This window comes from Thunnus maccoyii, chromosome 17 (genome assembly GCF_910596095.1).
Source record: "Thunnus maccoyii chromosome 17, fThuMac1.1, whole genome shotgun sequence".
NCBI classification, from domain to species: domain Eukaryota; kingdom Metazoa; phylum Chordata; class Actinopteri; order Scombriformes; family Scombridae; genus Thunnus; species Thunnus maccoyii.
The window spans coordinates 5,116,011-5,131,548 of record NC_056549.1 but is presented as its reverse complement, the minus strand read 5'-3'; the positions used below and the strand labels follow the sequence as shown (position 1 = coordinate 5,131,548).

General features: G+C 38.2%; 1 protein-coding gene across 1 annotated transcript in view; it reads left to right on the top strand.

Moving 5' to 3' along the window:
- Window positions 1-1,125: 1,125 nt before the first annotated feature.
- xrn2 (5'-3' exoribonuclease 2) overlaps window positions 1,126-15,538 on the top strand; it is a 46,417-nt gene continuing 32,004 nt past the window's right edge. Inside the window, exons 1-17 of the mRNA XM_042390127.1 lie at window positions 1,126-1,362; window positions 3,572-3,699; window positions 4,404-4,515; window positions 4,943-5,054; window positions 5,595-5,653; window positions 5,742-5,831; window positions 5,996-6,068; window positions 6,339-6,389; window positions 6,519-6,676; window positions 6,804-6,878; window positions 7,379-7,512; window positions 7,880-7,937; window positions 8,150-8,257; window positions 8,756-8,800; window positions 9,697-9,828; window positions 10,330-10,374; window positions 13,331-13,425. Of these exons, the coding sequence (XP_042246061.1) occupies window positions 1,288-1,362; window positions 3,572-3,699; window positions 4,404-4,515; window positions 4,943-5,054; window positions 5,595-5,653; window positions 5,742-5,831; window positions 5,996-6,068; window positions 6,339-6,389; window positions 6,519-6,676; window positions 6,804-6,878; window positions 7,379-7,512; window positions 7,880-7,937; window positions 8,150-8,257; window positions 8,756-8,800; window positions 9,697-9,828; window positions 10,330-10,374; window positions 13,331-13,425 (1,550 nt within the window). The 5' untranslated portion in view covers window positions 1,126-1,287. The remainder of the gene's footprint in view (window positions 1,363-3,571; window positions 3,700-4,403; window positions 4,516-4,942; window positions 5,055-5,594; window positions 5,654-5,741; window positions 5,832-5,995; window positions 6,069-6,338; window positions 6,390-6,518; window positions 6,677-6,803; window positions 6,879-7,378; window positions 7,513-7,879; window positions 7,938-8,149; window positions 8,258-8,755; window positions 8,801-9,696; window positions 9,829-10,329; window positions 10,375-13,330; window positions 13,426-15,538) is intronic.

Below are 15,538 nucleotides of genomic sequence, written 5' to 3'. Positions count from 1 at the left end.
AACAAAATCTTAAAACTGTTTGTAAAGCTGACTGGTATTAATTTAGAGTGATGTAGTAGTCTCTACATTTGGAACCAGTTAAAACTCAGTTTTTGACTTGCAATACAGTGATTGAATTATGCAGAATATACACTTTAAAATAAAAAACAAACAGCAAATATACACATTATATATAAAATAACATGATTAAATCCCTATCATCAATACAGTGAAAATTCTCAAAATTACCGATCATCTAGCTAATCAGTAGAAACTGAAATCTTCTTTCTTTAGTGTGAATATATAATTTATTTACATAGCAGTCAAAGTATGTATATCCATGCTTCACTGATGTGCAGGTTTGGGAAAAAATAGACTTGAAGCTTTTTTTTTTTTTTTTTTTTTTTACAGTGTAGGAGAATTAAAGGATCAAAATCTTCTGAGTCTATCTTAAAACAGGTGTCCATATGAACAGTGAAAGAGGTTTTCCCCGCTGTAATCATTCCTCCCTGTTCATACTGGCTATTTAAAGATCCCCTTCAAATGTGCTTTCAATGTAAGTGATGGAGGCCAAAATCCACAGTGTGTCCACACAGTCATTTAGTGTAAAAATGTATTTAAAAGTTGACGTGACGCTTATGTGAGGCTTCAGCAGTCTGAGTTAGTCATATCACATTATTGCGATGATTGTTTAGGAGTAGTACAACGATGAAATAAGTGTTATGCAGGCGTCAGATAAATGGTCTATATATTGACTGCCATTTCTCTCTCACACACACATAGCATTAAGCAACACATTAGTTAATAAAATACATGATGCTGTACATTTATCCATTATTAGTAATTTTTGTATGAACTGTATCGTTAAAGGTGGAATTTTGAAGGGAAGAAATCAAAAAATGTATATGCAAAAACAAATATGGTGTTTCTCACGTTGTTTATAATTAGCATATTTGTTTTAATTTGATGTTAAAAATGCAGCTATCTTTTTTATGTGTAAAAAGTAGCATTTGGTCTCATTTATATGCATATGGAATATGATGCAGATTCAGTGTGTACTCATGACCCGCCTGCAGTACCGCCTCTGGCCGCCGGGGGCGCTGTGTTTCCCGCGCAGCTCTACGAAACGCTCCGGAACCCGTCGACATGAACCGGAAAATGTTCTTAATGGCCGCGATGGACAGCATGTAGCCGAAGCGTTGGACCCATCAACAACAAGACTCGTGTTTTAATTGAGCTATTTTAAAGGTTTCGTACGAGTTCACATTATTTTTTATAAGCTGACTGATAAGCGCTTCTTCACCGGAGATGGGAGTCCCGGCGTTTTTCCGTTGGCTCAGCCGAAAATATCCGTCTATCATTGTGCACTGTGTCGAGGAGAAGGTAAGCTAGCGAAGCGTTAGCGCGACTGTTTTACCGGATTGTTTTCTTATAGTTAAACATACCTGGTTTATTTAACAGTTGGTAAATGTTTACTGTGCCTTTAATGCCGCGTTGCCGGTATTTTTTTGTGGTTTGAAGGTTTCGATTCTGTACAGTTTCACGGAGGGAAACAACACAAGTTTGTGGACTCGTGGCGAGATTGTAAACAAAACAGCGTGTTTGTTTATCTCCAACGTCAGACTATTAGAAAAATGAGCAAAAACGTCTAAATTTAAGACTCGTTGTAATGTAATTAACAACAATATTAAAAAAATTATCTATACAACACTTTTCAAACATAAGAACAAAGTGCTTTCCAGACCAAATGATTTACATAATAGATGATTTGCATAATAAAAATAAGTAAAATTAGGAACATTAGAGCAGATACATCAAGCAGCTCTGATACATACACATTAAAGACATGTTTTAAGATGTATATAAAATACTCTACTTTGAATAAAAACTTGTAAGATACAGTTTTTCAGTAAAGTAAAATTATCTCGTTAAAGTCCTCCTCCTTCATTAAACTTTATCAGAATATATTAACAGACAAATACATTTCATCTCAGAAGTTTTCCTGTTGGACACATGATGTCTCAGTGTTTGTGCGCTGGATGCTTCAGGTTTCCACATCACGCTTGTGTAAGTTGAATATTAGACCATGATTGGCTCAGGACTAGTTGTGATGTTACAAATCATGCTCGTAACCCTTAAAATCGGATTTTCAGTGAGCACAAAGCAACTTTCCACTTCTCCACTTTCAGCAGATGAACAGCCTAATCAAATAGTGATCAACATTTTTCACTATTTTCTGACATTTTATGGACCAATCAATTAATTGAGAAAATAATCAACAGATCAATCAATATGAAAATAATCATTAGTTGCAGCCCTAGAAATTATTGACCAAGCTTCCGGTTTTGACCTGAGATTCTTGTTCACTGAGGATGTGGATGAAATAATGTAGCTTAATAAAAATGACACAGAAGCACAAAATAGAGCTGCAACAATTAATCGATTAGTTAACAACTATTCATTTCCTACTATTTTGATTCATTTTTTTTGAAGAAAAAATGTCCAAATTCTCTGATTCCAGCTTTTAAAATGTGAATATTTTCTGGTTTCTTTAGTCCTACATGATAGTAAACTGAAAATCTTTGGGTTGTGAACTGTTGGTCCGGCTTTGGAAAACAATCAATGTTTGTCATGTAGTTGAGAACTGCTCGATCACTCAATAAACACAAAGAGAGCATTGTCATGGTTTAAAAAAGTGTAATAAAATAATACAATCAGAAGTACCATACATCATATCTCTGAGAGAGACAGAGAGAGAGAGTGAGTGAGAGAGAGGGAGAGAGTATACCACCTTTACTCTCTCTGGCGAGTTGGCACTCAGTCAGTTCTCAAGTACCCGGGCACAACTTAAAATATCCATAGCTTACTCTAAAGGTCAGTGACCAACCTTCAGATAGAAGCAAGTTCCAGAGTTCAACTAGTCTAGGAGTGTTACTTCTTCTGGACCAGATGTTCCAGAATAACAGCACAAAGCTGCTTTGTGCACCAAAGCAGCATTAATGACAACGTGACATTGTTATCACACTCACAACAAACAACACTGTCCTCTGAAGACTCGTCAGATTACACATTAAAGACACACAGAACTCTACACAACTATAATCTGTCCGACCACTGGCTCAGACAATAAGTATAATAACATAAACTAACTGTTAAACAAAGACTATAACTTAGAGTCAAATGTCTCACTTTACAAGGCGAAGAGCCAAGTTAAAAATACACCCAGCATGAAGGTATCAGAACAGGTGTTGAATGACAGACTGATACTGACCACTTAGTTTGAGAACAACATTTGTAACATATATAATATATACACACATCAAATCATAACCAGTATTTAAATCACTGTCAGTCACTGTTTTCTGACATTATATGGACCAAATAAGTCATTGATTAATCGAAAAATTAGTTGATAATAAAAATAATTGTTAGTTAACTTGCAGCCGTAAAAACATTAGAATTAAGAGAAAAATGGCGCTACTTACTACTAACTATATTGATCACAAGGCAAAGTGCGAAACAGCTTCCTGGTAAAAAGCTTGTAGTATCTTCAGATAAAGTGATTTGTTTGTGTTGTGTTTTATCTTCACAGGGGAAAGAATGTAACGGAGTCCGTATACCCGTCGACACAACCAAACCGAACCCCAACGAGGTGGAGTTCGACAACCTGTACCTGGACATGAACGGGATCATTCACCCTTGTACACATCCAGAAGACAAGTAGGAACCTCTTCTGTTTAGTTTGGATATTTAATTAAAATGTTGTTTTTTTTCCTTTTTATTTCAATCAACTATCTGTAGATTTCCTCTGCACAGTTTTTTATTTTAGTCAAAGAACCTGTTCTGTTCTCTCTGGTATGACAAAAAAACCAAATGCTTCACTTTTTATTTGCAAATTATCCTGTTAAGATTAAGACCATTTCTAATATTTTAGGAGTTTTTTGAGAAAAAGGCAGGTGACTAAACATCCAAGCAAGCGTCTGTCAGAAAAAAATAAGCAGTGTGAAGATGTCACCTTGGTCTCTGGGAACTGTGATGAAAGTTTTTCACTATTTTCTGACATTCAATGACTTGATTTAATTGGGAAAAAATATCAACAAATTAATAAATATGTGAAAGAAAGTCAGTAGTTGTAGCATCAGGTGGCACTCGACGCATGGAGTGAGATAAAGGCTCTATGATAAGTGAAGGTTATTGTAGCAACACAAGGTCAAGCTGACGCTATTTTTAACATATAACTGGTCTGAAGTGTTCTTTCTATAAACCCGTGCACATAAAAACCAGACGTGTGCACATAATGAATAATGTAACTTTAAACTGCCAGACTTTTTCCAATGGCATGAAGACAGAACAGCTTAAATGATGAAATAATGAAAACATTATCAAAACTATACAACTTCACATTATGAACTCTGCGTCCACAGACCAGCTCCCAAAAACGAAGACGAGATGATGGTCGCCATTTTTGAATACATCGACCGTCTGTTTAACATCGTGCGGCCCAGGAGGGTTCTCTACATGGCCATTGATGGAGTGGTGAGTTATTTTCACTAACAGTTGAGCAGGACATTTGTACAAGTTTTATAATGTTTGTGCAGTTTTTGAACAGTAAAACTAGTTGATGCACCTGCCACAGAGCTGGATGTACAACACATTAAATCAGCCAGGAATTGTTTTATTTAAAGGATAATAATTAATTTGGCTGGTGTGATCTGTTTTTGTTTCCTGCTCTATTTATATTTTAGTCAATATTAATATTTAGGAGAAGCTGTGTTTGTGCACAGTTGTATCCTGTTCACCAGAGTCAAGCTGGAGGTTCTAGTGTTAGAGATGGTCTGTAGAAACATTTTGATGTCTCCTGATCATCAGCTGAGCCCAGCTGTCTTGATTGAAATAATGTGATAGGTAACCGGAAATCAGCTGTTTTTCAGTAGAAATAATTCTCCGTTAAACTCTTGACCAGGCTCCTCGTGCCAAAATGAACCAGCAGCGCTCTCGGCGGTTTCGAGCCTCCAAAGAAGGAGTGGAGTTGGCGGAGGAGAAGCATCGCATGAGAGAGGAGATCATCCAGAGAGGTTTGTGGTGTTTTCAGTCCTTCCTCTTTGATGGATAACAAACACAGAGAAAGTATGTCGACTCTCATGTCCTGACTTGTTCTTTATATGCAGTGCAAACAAAACTCACACAGCATACATCACACTGACCAAAAATGAGTGTTTGGTCTGTTGAGAGCTTTTATGCAAACTTGTTCAGACAGATCCAGGCTTTAAAAACACAACTGGACTTCTGCTTTTTCACTTTGAAAGTGACATTTTTAAAAAAAACGAGCATCATTGTGTCCTTTGGATCTCTCTGTGCAGTGATAGTGATGGTGTCCGGTTGTGTTTCATGTAACTGAAGTGTAGTTTACACTCGTCTGAGAGAGGGAACACGCTCTCTCCTCTCAACACTCTCAACCCAGGTTAACAACTTTAAAACATCCACCGGCTAAAGTAGATGAAATCTGAAGTCCTGAATCTCACGTACAGTCAAACAGGGAAACTGTGTTTTTACATGAATCACTGTGTATTTTACTGATTATCCGTCTTTTAATGACCTTCCTTTCTTCCTCACAGGAGGTTATCTTCCACCCGAGGAGATTAAAGAGAGGTTTGACAGCAACTGTATCACTCCAGTAAGTGTGCTGCCTTCACGTTAAGTTGGGAGTTTCTCGCCTTTTTATGAACTCTTTGAATGAATAATTTGACTTCCTGCATCTCCAGGGAACAGAGTTCATGGACAACCTGGCACATTGTCTTCGATATTACGTTGCAGACAGACTCAGCAATGATCCGGGATGGAGGAACGTCACGGTGAGTTTATGTCTGCTGCTCAGGCTTTCAAATCACGTTTTAGACAAAACAGGTGATTCAAAATTTTAAAAAATGAAACAAGGATGAAAGGATGTTTTTTTCACTCTGGTTGTATGTTAATGTGGCATGAGCTCTGTCTTTAACTGTCTGTTTCTTTTATCCAGGTGTTCTTGTCTGATGCCAGTGTTCCAGGTGAAGGAGAACACAAGATTATGGACTTCATCAGGAGACAGAGAGGTACAGCTGCCTCACACTGATTAACTTCAGTAATTAATGCATGTTGGATGCATTTGAAATGCAGCACGCGTAGCAGGATAGAGCATAAAGAAAAAAAACAAGCAAACAAACAGATGATACTGCACAACAGTTATACTTTTACAACATTCAAAGGACAAATGACAAATAGCATTACAAGCACATACAAGATGCATCCAATACGTATTAAAACAATATCAGATCATTTGTAGCAGACGTTTGTTGACTCTCTCTTGTGATTCACTTCGACAGCTCAGCCCAACCACGACCCCAACACACACCACTGCCTGTGTGGAGCCGACGGTAAGCTTTCAATGCCCCTCCATGAGATGTGAAAGAAATATGTGCACAACACAATGCAAATGAAATTATTGCTAGCTAGAAATGACATTAATGTGTTTTTTTTTTTCTTTCCGTGTGATGACTGATCAGCTGACCTGATCATGCTGGGACTGGCCACCCACGAGCCGAACTTCACCATCATCAGAGAGGAATTTAAACCCAACAAACCCCGACCGTGCGCGCTCTGCGGACAGATGGGTCACGAAATCAAAGACTGTCAGGGGACGGCCAGAGAGAAGCAGGGAGAGGTGAGTGTAAACTTACCGTAACCTACGCGATGATGATACTTTTTAGTTTGAAATAATTTTAAAAAACGTTCTTTCATTAAGCCCTGAAATGTGCAACAAACGAGACTGTTCTCTTCTTCTCTTCCAGCACGATGAATTCGCCGACACGATGCCGGTTTCTGAACAGGAGTTCATATTCATCAGGCTCTGTGTGCTGCGGGAGGTACGACATCTACATTCAATCAATAAATAATGGCTTTTTAAACAAGTGACCGCTGGTGACACCATCCAGTCTGTTGAATGAACCAGCATCACCGTTCACCTGTCATTATTCTATGAGGACATTTTTAATTCAAAGAGGTGCTGCAGCGTTTTGATGACTGTCTGTGCATCGTGCAGAGTGTTAATGGATTTGAAGGTGTTTGGAGCAACATTTAAAATTCTACTAGTTGGTCTAAAGGGGAGAAAAATGATTTAGCTGTCAATCATTTGTACAGTTCAGTGTGTTTGCTCTTTACTGATTGTCATTTTGTTATTCGGCCTAAAACTTGATAAAGTTTGGTTTGAGACATCAGGTTTCTTGGACATTTTGGAACTTGTCTTTATTGTCTGAAAAAGTGTTTTTTCCTGGTCTAATTAGGGCCACGTTTGAACAGAAATGGCTACAGGAGCAAAGCACCTATCAAATCATCTCCTTTCATTCTGCTCTCCTCATGTTTTCAGTACCTGGCCAGAGAGCTGACGATGGCCAGCCTCCCGTTTCCCTTTGACTTTGAGAGGAGCGTCGACGACTGGGTCTTCATGTGCTTCTTTGTCGGAAATGACTTCCTGCCACACCTGCCGTCCTTAGAAATCAGGTGAGCTGCACGTTACGCCAGAAGTTTTGTTCACGCTTTAAACATTCACCAGTTTCTGTCAGTGTTGTGTTGATTGTGTTTATAGTGTCTCAGCCTGATCTTCATGTTAACACTGATGGGACTGAAAACTTATGTTGTTCTGTTTCACTACTTTATTCTATTTGTAGAAGGATTAAGTGATAGTCGGTAATGAATGATAGTTGGTAACCTGCCAGAGTGGCGAGCAGAGCAGCCAAATGTCTCTCTGTCAAAGCTAAAGTAGCACTTGGCGAGTGTTTTTTTTGGCGTCAGTTCAATGTCTCATTTAAATGAACACTGAATTACTTGTTTTTAATGGTTCACTGGTGTTTCTGTGTCTTTTTTTTAGAGAGGGAGCGATAGATCGACTGGTCAACATCTACAAAGACGTTGTGCACAAAACCGGAGTGAGTATCATCACTAATCTGAGCACAACAAGGTCACACACACACCCTCACTGGGAAGCATGCTGGGAAATGAAGTAGGAGTGGGTTCAACAAAAAAAGTAAATTATCTCCAGACCGCTCCTGCAGTCTGCTGAAGATGAGGCGTTTGTTTCCGTCGGTTTTTTTCTTGACTGTCAGTTACTGTGACCTGACCTGTCCTGTCCGTCTCTCAGGGTTACCTGACAGAGAACGGATTCGTCGAGCTGGAGCGAGTAGAGATGATCATGCAGGCGGTGGGCGTCGCCGAGGACAACATCTTCAAAAAACGCAAAGAAGATGATGTAAGTTTTCTGCAGCTTCACTCTAATTTTAGCTTATAAAAACATTAAGGCTGGGTATCGAACCTCTGCACTTTTTAAATTACCAAAGGTTTGTATCCTCTGTCTGGTGTATAATATATAGTTCCTGATTTAAATCATCATTTTGCCAACGCTAGACTATTTTGTTGAGGCAAAGTTCTTGTAAGGCTACGTGTGTTTGGACAACATCCCCTTTTTGAATCTGATCGCTGCATCTTTCTCATCTCTTTTATTATTGCCATCTACTAAAGGCACAAGATGCCCACAAAACAAATACAATTAAATGAATAAATGTTTTGTAGAAAGGCATCGTATCATGTCACCACAGGTATTGAAAAATTTCAAATGATAACCAGCCCTAAAAGACACAAACTGCTGTCCAGTTACACGGCTCGCTGCAGGTAGATAACTTACAGTTTACATTAGAACGTTAATGAAATGCTTTCAGTGGTCGCTGAGTCTTTGTTTTCTTTCTTGTAGGAAAGCTTCAAGAGAAGAATGAAAGAGAAACGGAAGAGGATGAAGGTGAGTAAAGCAGATAGATGATTATGATGATTGTGTTTTGGTTTTTACACTAGATGTCAAAACTTGACTGATGAAACTGGACAAAATGGGAATAATTCTTCAGTGATAGAAAATTAAGTAATAAGAGAAATTTGTGGTATTGGTGGTCTAATAGTAATTAAGATGAAAGAGTTAATTAGCCTGTTAATAGCAAGTGTGTTGAAGTTGCCACATCCTTAACCAGCTGTATGTTAGATAAAGCTTTATACTGTATATACACATCTCACACCTGGTGCTAATCCATAATCAATGACATTATTGACAAGTTATAAGAGTAAACGAGTTCATCACAATCACTGAACAGTAGAAAAAGTTAAGAGAACGCCTCGACACTTCATAGAGACTAAACCTTTGGAATATGTCCCTAAAATGTTCAATGTCTCATTAATCCTGCTGATTTTGTCACTAATATTATGATTATATTTCTAATTTTCAAGATATATTTTTTGTTAAATTTTCTTCAGAATTTTTGTATTTTAAAGATATTTCATGTGCATTCTTTTTTTGTGTCATTGTCACCACATATGATCAACATCAGTAATTATCTTTGATTAATTGTGCAGCCATATGCCCCGTTAGTTTTTGTTTACTCAGGTCAAGTTCCCTGTCAATCATTATGATGAGTGGTCATCTACATTTAACAGCACACACTGATTCTACTTTAAACTTTATTAAATTTGATGTGAATATTTGATTTGAGAAGGTTATATATATATATATATATATATATATATATATATACATACATACATACATACAGATTCATGATATAGTGACTGCATTGATACAAACCAGTCATCCAGTTACTGAATGTTTCACAATGAATGAGAGTTTTGTGTTTCTCTCTGTCGCTCCAGGCGGAGCAGCAAGGCCCAGCCTACCTCACCACGGGCCAGTTCGCCCCTCATGCCCTGGGGAGACGAGGCGGCCCCGAGCCCGTCCAGAACGCTCGGCACCAGGCCTTCGACATGAGAATGCAACACAACAAGGTGCGTTAGGTTGTTAAACATGTGACGTCGAGTTTCTGTCACTGAATCTGGGGAAAAAAACATTCTCACAGGTTGCAAATATGAAAAAGCTTTTGGGTTACTCATAAAATTTTGATGGTTAATGATGAAAGTTTGGTAATTCGCTGTTGGTAGAGTAACATTTCTATAAGGGTTCCTACACAATTTAAAATTAAACAAAACTAGATTGTGGTTTTACACATTTATCTCTCATGTCCTGATATTTATCATATGTAGAGTGAATGTTATGAGTGAGCTGAGTAAGTTAATGATATGTGTGTGAATTTTGGCAAAAAAAATAACATAACAGAGATGATGTAACTCTGAGGTCGCTGTCCAGTCACATATTGTGATATTTTCAGCGATGAGGTCGTTACATCACTCACCAGTCAGAAAGAGGAAGACGTGTGAGTGTGTGGTGATGAATCCTTGCAGAAGAAGAGCAGTCATGATGAAGTGTTTTTTTTTTTTTTCCCCCTCCAGGATGCTGCTCAGTCCCTGAAGGCCACGATGAGAAATGGAGGCAATGTAAGTTCTTTATAGACGTGTCAAATCTTTGTTTTCTTCTACATGCAAACACGGCGGTGGTTGAACTGAAGGGTTTAAATAGTTTTTAAAAAATTCTGAGGGTAAAGTGCAAAATTCAAACGTTTCTTGGTTCTAATTATCAGTATTTGCCAAAAAAGACTTTTTAGATAGTTTGTGTGGTATAATTGTTTAAAACCAATTATACTTAACTAAATATATAAAATGCAGTGTTTCATAGTAAATTTCAGTAACTAGATCTGTGGTCCATTTATGTAATGTCAACCGGTAAGACCTTGGTAACCTGTAAGACATTTAACATTTGATGAAATAATCCATGTAGACTGAACATTTTAGGTGACATATAGATGTTTTTAATCTTATTTGCTCATTAACCATTTAGACAAGAACAATTTAGGTAATACTGTTATGTTAAAGGGGACGTTCCACATTTTGGGAAACAGACACATTCACTTTCTTGCCACGAGTTCGATGAGAGGATCGATACCTCTCTCTCTCTCTCATATGTCTGTACGATAAATATGAGCGGCCACACATTTCTTCATTCTCCATTTCTCTGTTTAGCGTTGTCAGGTTATGCTAACCCATTGTTGCTAACTTCGGAGCTAACCCACAAGCTGCAGCATTTATTAATTGGCACACTGTAGTCTGTACTGTAAAAAAAGATGAGAGAAATAGAGAGAGAGCAGCAGTGGTCGATCGAGCTAGAGAGTGAATGAAGAGAGGGAGCGCTGGCAGCGAGAAAAAACATTATTTTCTGATTGTTTCACAGCGGTTACGTTCCAGAGGACAAATAAACACACCCACACCCCCCCACACACCTCCGCTCAACCCTGCGGCTGAACGCTGCACCACCTGATTTAGTCTGAATACGACCTTACTGCTAACCTTTTCCTCTGCTCTGCTCACATTAACCATCACTTTCCTGACGCTCACTCTCTCGCTTAACCACTCACTGGCTTACGTACTGCCCTATTCCTTAAAAAGGAGTTATGCTACCTGCAGTTTCCCAGGCAACGACACACTGTTTCGAAACAGCGCTGCTCAGAGGCTCCCAAACACTATTGATTTCCGAATGAATGGATATTTGGTGTTATTTTTGGCATTTAAATGCCATACTGAATGTTCCTGTTGTATACATTACTGGCGAATCATTGAGCGAATTTCATTTCTTCACCAAGGAAAACGTCGTTCACCGTCTATCAGTTACCTGAAAGTGTTCGATCATTACACTATATATGAATTCAAAAGCATTCATTCTCTAGCAGTAAATCTCACCTTCAGAAAACCATGAAAAGTTGATCACCATCCTTGGAAAAAACATCTCTCAATCGGTTAAATTACATGCACTCGGCCATTTTGAAACACTGAACTCTTTTCTCGTGGATATTTTGTGTCGAACTCCAGGTTGAACATGGATGCTGCCGTTTCGTTCAGTTCATGGTCGTCACTCTATTTAACGTGTCTCTTGAGCTGTTAAATTTCCTGCCTGTGTACAGCTTTAACTATATCGACCGACAATAGCCGCCCATACATTAGCACATGAATGACGAGAGCACAAAGGCTTTAGAAAATAGGAAGGCTAAGTAGCTAAGGTAGGTAGGTTTTTTTTTCTTTTCTTTTTCTCTCAGCTTCCTTCAAACATAAAACACACATACATACACAAGCTTTTCTATTTTATCTGTATGGAATAAATCAGGCTCAGTATGGATTTGAATCTGTGGCATTTTCACTGATTTTAAGAATATACAACATGTTGTATAATGCAGCATTTATATGTTAATTTCTAAACGCTTCACCTAACAATCACACACTGTTTAGAGCTCAAACAATAAGCTAATCAATTGGTTGGTCAAATCATAGAAAAATAATCTGCAACTATTTGATAATCAGTTATTTATTTGATTAACTTTACAAGCAAAAACACCAAAACATTCTCTGCTTTCAGCTTCCTAATTGTGAAGATTTGCTTCCTTTCTTTGTCTTATGTGATGATTGATTGAATATATTTGGGTTTCCAGCTGTTGGTCGAACAAAACAAGACATTTGATGACATTAACTTGCAAGAAGTTGTGATTTGCATTTTGCTCTCTATAGATTATATAACAACAGCAGATAAAAAAATCACAACAAGAAAGAAGAGATGTCAAATATAACTTTGTACAGGCGAGATTTTAAAACAAATAATAAAGATTGACAGCTGAAAACTGAAAGTACAAGAATGTGACAAATAATGAATTTAAACAAAATTACAAACAGTATCAGTTGTCTGTTCTTTGAGTGAATGCAAAACATTACAAAAACAACATGTAATTCATGAAATAAGCTCAAGAATTAGACTAAAATAGCTGAATTACACAAGTTGTATTCTCGACTTCTCTTTGACAACTATACAACTACGCATAAATCTTTGTTTCTGCTCAGTATACCGTCTTATTTTTAGTGTTCTTTATCATTTTCATACATTGCGCCGTCTTCCTCATACATTTGTATTTGGGGTCGTTCACCTGCACAAGGCACAGCTCAACTCATTCATGTCATTGTATTTTGTTGTGGACTTCAAGGAAGTTGAAAAGTCCTTCTGTATTCAGTTTTCAGTGTTGTGTTGTAAAATCCATGGTGACGTCCAACCTCACAATGCTTTGAAAAGTGAGAGGAGTAAAATTAGAAGGTTCCGTATCTGAGCGACTTGTCAGTAAAATACTGCTGCTGGTACAGGAGAGAAACCAGTCACTGTATACAGTATTTATTGTGTCTGAAAATGCAACAACTTGTAGTTTTGTCAACTCAAAATCAAATATAATGTCTACATGGGAGTCATCTTTTATCTTGCGTTCTATATACGGTTATTGCATTGATAAAAACAAATGTACAATGTTCTGATCTTACTGTTTTATGTATTATTTTCTCCTGTTTTTTATTTTTTCCCCCCATTCAGTCGTCTGCAGGTCCCAGTGAAGGCACAGACAGCAGGGGGGTGAAGAGGAAAGCCGAGGACAGTGATGACGAGCCGGAGCCTGAAGACAACGTCAGGTAAACCTTCACATGCTGTGTTGGCGGGATTGGTGTGGCAGCTCTGAAATCTTCTCACCGCAACCTGCCAATCGATCAATAATGTTTGAAGGCTTCGGTTCTATTCAGTCTTTACCTTCTCTTATATTTTGTCCTTGCTGGTCCGATCTTTTTGGATGTGGGGACCAGCAAGCAAGTTCACAGTGGTCACTCAGACCACGCAGGGACTATCTAATTCTAGGGTAATAGTCAACGAGAAGAGTCTTAGTCGACAATATTTTCATTGGTTGGTTAGTCGCAGGAAAAAAACACACAAACACACACAACTTCTCCTCCCTTATCCTGTCCTTGCAGATAGGCAACAGCGCTGTACGCCTTTTCACTAGCATTGTAGAAAACATGCAGTTTGATTGTCTGTGAGTTTGGTATCATCTCGGTATGACCACCAGGTGGAGCTTCAGCAGCTCTGCACAACACTGATCCCTTTTTTTCTGCAAAGTCTGTTGCAAGTTCAGAAGTCGTGTGATGTCATACTACACTGAAATAAATTAACAAAATGTTCAGACTCCTCACTGGTTGACACTTTCAGAATCATTACCACTTTTGCCGTTAGCATTGTTGTTAACATATTTTAAAGGCTCAATATTACGATTTTGTATTTTTCTGTAATGTAGTACAGTGTAAACAATGTTACTTATAACAACTAAAACCATTTTCTGATGCCCCCAATATATATATATTCAAATAATTAAATTAATATCATAAACATGAACTTACGACTACTAGTCGACTAGGAAAATCTTTGGTGGAGGCAGCTCTGTTAAATTCAGTCTAGTTTAATGCATCAATATATAATAACGGTTATAATAAACTGTTAATAATAAAAGTTTGTATAACACTCTTATAACAAGCTTCACCAAAGTCAAAAGAAGGTACCAAGATAAAAAAATCCATAAATTAAGGTAAAGAATTTCATTTAATTCTAGTTTAACAGGAAGCTCATTCTTCAGTTAGTTCAGTGTTTTAAAGATGAAGGACGACACCGTCATAAGAACGTTAGAGAGAGAGAGAGCACAAAATGAAGAGAAACTGAAAGCACGCTTGTGTCGACGAGACAAAGAGGAACTGAAACTGACATGTTCATGTAGATATTGTATAAAAATAAACTCCACATTTAGTGAGAAATTTGGGCATATTCACAACCAGTCTGTCCTGTTTTCTTTACATGCAGTCACGACAAACACTTCTGGAAATATGTGTTTGGGAAAGGGAAGTTTGATAACAACAGGGATACACGGTCTCTGACTTCAAACCAGTCAAATCAACCACACTCTTACTGGACTCTCACACCAAGAGATTCATGAGCAGCAGCGGGCGCTCTGCTCGCTGGCTGCTCGCTGCCGGCCCTCCTACAGTCGTCAGCAGGGGGCGGGTCGTTCAAGCAGAGCTGCAGACATCACTTCAGTTGTGGCCAATATCAAGTTTGTAGTAGAGCTATTCAGCAGGCAAACTGTACACTTAAAAAGGATGATAAAATATGCAATTTTTCATGTTTCCACTCTGTGTTATTCAGTAAGACAATGTGCCTAGTGTATATTTCTGTCATCTAAAATATCAAAATGCTGTTTTACTTTCAAAATCATGTTGTTGGCCGAGTAGCCTTTATCGGCTAGTTATAAAATACATCTAAAACAATAAGTGTAAAAATAGCCTAAAAATGCAGCAGTAAGAGATGTTTGCCAGGAACTTCAGTACAGCAGTTGCTGTGGGAAGAAAATGAAATCCTGACTGCTATTGGTTGGTGCTTCAGCAGCATCGCTGCTAATTTGCATGAAGTCAAACTCTGCTCAACTTCAACTTGTTGCTCTTGGCGTTTGCATCACGCTGCTCACCGCTGCTCGCTGCTGCTCGCTGCTGCCCGGGCGTCTGAAGCCCTTCATCTCCAGCTTTCACTGAAAACGAATGACCGCCGGCTGCTTTCGTTGCTTATGAATCTTTGGGTGTGAGCGCACAGCGAGGTCGCCTGAAACTTGCCTTAAGCTCCATTTTGACTCGTCATAGCAGGAAAAGCACAAGTTTAACTGATAACATTAACAATGCGTCAGTTCCATTCAAATGTCCAAAAAAAGCGGTA